This window comes from Dendroctonus ponderosae, unplaced genomic scaffold (genome assembly GCF_020466585.1).
Source record: "Dendroctonus ponderosae isolate FM_Combo_2020 unplaced genomic scaffold, Dpon_F_20191213v2 Dpon_F_20191213_6, whole genome shotgun sequence".
Lineage (NCBI taxonomy): Eukaryota > Metazoa > Arthropoda > Insecta > Coleoptera > Curculionidae > Dendroctonus > Dendroctonus ponderosae.
In genome coordinates this window covers 769,767-774,852 of record NW_026018814.1, presented here as the reverse complement: position 1 = coordinate 774,852, position 5,086 = coordinate 769,767, and the positions used below count along the sequence as shown (strand labels likewise).

General features: G+C 36.7%; 1 protein-coding gene across 2 annotated transcripts in view; it reads right to left on the bottom strand.

Moving 5' to 3' along the window:
- Positions 1-5,086, bottom strand: part of LOC109542317 (putative phosphatidate phosphatase) — a gene marked incomplete at its 3' end in the record, with an annotated part of 17,368 nt that overhangs the window by 8,970 nt on the left and 3,312 nt on the right. The window contains 2 exon segments of one of the 2 annotated variants that reach the window (XM_048667499.1): positions 2,675-2,826; positions 3,569-3,810. In XM_048667499.1, the coding sequence (XP_048523456.1) occupies positions 2,675-2,826; positions 3,569-3,659 (243 nt within the window). 2 annotated transcript variants of the gene reach the window in all.

Sequence of the window (5,086 nt, the reverse complement as noted above, 5' to 3'; positions counted from 1 at the left end):
AGTAACTTTTCGGTATAAAAGTTAAACTTACCGACGTTTGATGGCCAGAATTGCTCTGTTATTCAGCATTTGGATTAAGTCCAGCGCATCTGGAAATTTATGCGCTGGTTTGGACAGGAAAACTGCATTAGGCTAATAACCTGAACATTGTTTTCGCATTAACTGGACCTAAATTTACAACGTTTGTGGGATCAACAAACAAGTCTGAAAGTGTCTGAAAATGAGTTTTGGACTTCCTTCAAAACCCCCACGTAACATAATGCGAAATTTCAAGTGAAAAAATTCACGTTTATTTAATTTCTCATCCATCCAATATAGGTTGTAATTGCATGGCATTCTCCCACCCAAAGTGGCATAATCAATGGATTTTTATTGGCTTTTCTTATTGCAAATCGCAATCTCTCAGTGCATTAAAATCGAAATGAGGGACTGGATCATTAATCACGATTCCGCATTGTAGCCGCTTGAATAATTACTTTTTAATGTTCATTTGATTAATGTTCGCATAACTTTGCCACTTACATAGTCTGAACGTGAACAGTGAACACAAAATGTCTAGTTTTTGCTCATAATCTTGCAAAATGTGTGCTTTTTAGCGAGATCTACACATGTTCTACGCATCTGTGCGAATCAAAGGAAATAAGAAACAGTTTTGAGTATTTTTTGCAATTTATCCAATTCCAAAGCTTGCAATTTGTTGTTTTTTTAAACCAGCGAAACACTCCTTGATAATATCAAATTCGCTCTGAATAAGGTAAACCGCCAGCAGGCAATAGCTTAGATTGCTCTTTGCAGGCAAATTGCAAGCTAACCGCTATTTCTATGGAAATTGAAATAAAATATGCAAAATTCAGGGGCGTGCGGCACCTTTTCTTGCAGGAACAACAGGAAATATGTGTTGAATCCGATTTCAAAGCCGCTTTATAATTTAAAAAAATGTGTTTTGCTAACAGACGTAATAAACGCTGGGAATTTTATCGTCGCCGGTTGAAAACCGCTTTAAATTGTTGGAAAATTACGATTATTTCGGGTGGAAAGTTTCTAGTGTCTTTTTAGTTTTTAGTCCAGCTAACTGTCTAAATTTGCCAAAACGATTTTCCAAAGGATCTGTTTGAAATCTGCCCAGATAAGCTGTTGATAATAAATGCAGTTTTTAATCCACAAATGGAAATGCTAAGAGGTTGGCCATACAAGAAAACTTAGAATTTTAATAGAACTATTAAAGACGATCGCCCACGTTATACATGGACCTGGTGTATATTCAAGCTTAAATAAAGTTATGTTAAACCAGCCATTTTTTACATTAAAAGATTTAAACAAATGAAGAATTTTTTTATACTCAGAATAAGTTTGGTTGCTTTCTTCGATAGTTTGTGAAAAACGTAAATCATCGAGGGCTTTCAATTGTTCATCTTTACTCTTACGAGGGTGATGGTGTCGTTTGAGGTTCTCGGAGTTTCTAGTTTTGTCCATCCGTGCCTTAAAGATCACTTCAAATTAAGCACTCTCAGTGAAAATTTTTCCTGAAGGGTCCATAAATTAAGCCAAAAAACATTCGCAAACTTTAAGGAAAATTGCCATTTCAAGGATAAATTTCACGCGGTGTTGCCAAACTGCGCAAAATATCCAGCAACTGACTATCGACCACAGATTACAGAGTATAGATTGGACAGTTTTGCAACAAACAACTCGTTGCTTTCCTCGCTTCTTTGAGATGAACATGATATTCGAGACATTTTGAGCGACTATATTTTGTAAAAAAAATCGACGTCCACCCGTTTTAAAATTTGCGATCAAAAATCAAAATTTCAGAAGTGTGTTTTTTGGGCTCAATGGATTCATTCCGACCTAAGAAGCTCCTCGATATGCATTTATAAAAAACTGTTTGAGTGAATAACAAGCAAGAGATCGGCGATTAAAGAGTGGCGATTCCAAAAACGGTTAAAATCGACCAAAAATCTCGAATTATTTCGGATCGAAAGCGTGTTTTTCAGTAAGCTCGTTGCTTTTGTCGCTTTCTCGATCAAAATGATGCACCATTTCAAGCATTTTATTCAATAATTGATGACGATTCAATTGATAATATGCTTGTGCAAAACTTCTCTGGCAATAAAGCATATTTTGATTTGATGTGATTTGATTCAACTGATGAAAGACACGAAAGGGGGCATAAAACGGCCCCTCATCGTCCTCAAGTCTATGGATTATGAAAATAATTCGATTATTCCTATCACGATACGCTCACCCACGTTGGCCAGTTCCAAACTAATACTTGCAAAATTGTCACGCTTATAAATAGATACACATTTCGATCAGCTAATGGCATTGATATCGTAATATTTTCAGCAATTAATAACAAAAAGTTAATATGCGTCATGCGAGGTGTTTATGCCGGGCGGCTAAAGAGGCTTAGGGGCAACTTTTAATGAAAATTTCTCGTACAAATCGTGCCCCATTTACGAGCCAATTCTTTAAGGGGCCGCCACTGATTTACTAGCCTTAAGGCTGCGCAATAAATCTCCAATTACTTGCAATTACCACATAAGTCAAATGGGTAATTAGGATGTTTATCGCATGTCTAAGGCCATAAACATGCAAAAATTTTAAAAATCCGCAGGTAATTTACATTGCTGGATCACTCAGCTCCTGTTTCAATTTTTCATTTCAAACTCACCGTGATGAGATTGAGCCCAAATCCCGTAATATAGAGGGTCCAACTGGGCACGGTGGATTCATGGAAGGGATGCCGAATGCTGTCGTCATCGCAGAAGAACCCCCGATGGAACGGATTGCCCCAAAGGAAAAGGAACAATATCGGCCACCCCACTGCAACAAACACAAATATGTCACGGACAATAAAAGCAGAACAATAAACGACAAAAAGACGTGTGTGCATGCATTTTCAGCCAGTTTATTACGCACACCTTAAACGGTTTTTGGGTTTTGGCCGACGCCCGAATATCTGGGAAGTTTTATTTCGAGCCTATGAAGTGGAGAAAACCACTTTCCTGCTAGATTAAAGCAAAACTTGCCCAAGATACTGAGTGATTCAAGCATCAAACATTTGAAGAAACCCGCCTAATTTTCGTGTTTTGAGCAATGAAAACTGATATTGTTCAGCTCCGGGCGTTGAAAGAAGAAGTGTCCCAATTTTTTTGGCAGTGACGCAATAATTCTGGTTCTTTTTCTATTACTTATCCACCGAGCGTGAAATTTGATGTTAAACGCATGACTTTTGGCAAATTTTTACAATTTGCGATAGTATGGAGAAAATGCCTACGAAATATTGTGAGGGCGATCAGCGATTCATTTTGGTCAAAATTTCACTTTTGATTGGATCATTATCATCGCTTAGATTTTGTCTGATTTGTTTGATATGAGCCAAGAAAAATTAATCGGGAACAAACGCTCGAGTTGGCAACAAACAATAATGACGTCACTGCCAAATAGCGTGGGACAGACTATGTTTTTCAACTGGCGAAGAATAGATAGGCAAGGCGGCAATCTGATGCTGTTAACCGTTCACATAAACACCCTGTATATAAAACACAATCGTTATTTTCCTGACCTGACCCAAACCAACCCACACAGTCAAAGCTGTAAACCTTCACTGACGAATCGATGGCAGAATAGAATGACGAAAATACAGCCAGGATCATTACTAAAATCTATTTTTATTTTCCACAAAGTTCAACACAACGGTCAAATAGAAAATGGTAATTGCTTGAAGTGAAAGTTGACTACTCGCGGTGAAAAACTGGTTTTTTTGGAACATCTGCCTAGTTTAGCCACTTTGTGTTGTGCGAAACGAACTCAACTGAACATAAAATAATCCAAACCATCCCAAAGAAACCCAACATCAAATAAAGTGATTAATAAAAACCGTTAAGCTATTGCAAGTAGAGATAATAATATTTACGGAATAACACATTGTAGCACATTGTAGCCTATTTATTAGGCAAGTTTTATTAATTGGTAGCGGTATTGACTGATCCTGATGGCGCAGAGAGTGTGAAAATGGCAAATGGAAATGGAAATAGATGATTGACAACATTGACGGCTTCCGCATATGCAATATGCAATGTTTTCGAAAAGGTTAATTAATAGGCGACTTGGATCGGATTTGTCTAAAAATAGCTTTGATCCCATACGTCCGATAGGCGCCTGTAGGTGCTCTTGACTAACGAATTAAAATAAGCGACTAGCAAATTTTCGGAAATCTGTCACACGATTTATGTGCTTAAGTCATCGATTTTTCGATTATAAATAGCAAAAATTGTCTACAATTTGCTCTCAAAGTTTAGAACAACAGCAAAGTTTGCAATGGACAGCACAAAACTTCAAGTAGAAATTGTGAATGTGAATGTTCAATAATTTTATGATTAATTTATGCAGAAATTGCCTTTCAAAAGTAAAAATTACTAATGTGCGTTTTCAGCTTCTACAGTGTTTTTTAATGAGTTCGTTCCATTCCTCGGTTTTTTTAGATGAATATAATGAAGAATTGCAGGCGTTTTGAGCGACTTTTTGTGAAAAAATCGTAGAGGTCGATTTTTTCATTGTATTGTACACCCAATAAGTGCTGGGGATTTTATCGTCAGCGCTTAAATTTGTCAAAAAATGTCGATTATTTCGGACACGAAGCGGAGGATGGATGTCGAAATCGTCTTCTTTATAGAGCTGATGTAGGATTTAAGGCTTTTCAAGAGATTCGATTTTTCTCCAAAAAATCTATCGATATATGAAACTTTCGAAAAAATCGTCGATAATAAGGAAGACATCGTCGGTTAAAGGTCGTGGTGGTTGAAAAACTGCTTAAAATCGACCAAAAATCTTAATTCTTGCGGATCTGAAGCTTCTAGAGTGTTTTATTTACATTTATCACTTCCTTGAGATGCATATGACGTAGGATTCGAGGCATTTTGAGCGACTTTGACGACAAAAAATATCTACAATAAACAAACTGAAATGCAACTGCAAACTAAAGAAATGAATCATCGAAAGGGCGAACAAGCGAATGAATATATAAATAATCATGTTTATTCTGTAGTTTTTTTCAAAAAGTGTATGAATATTCAGTTTGCTA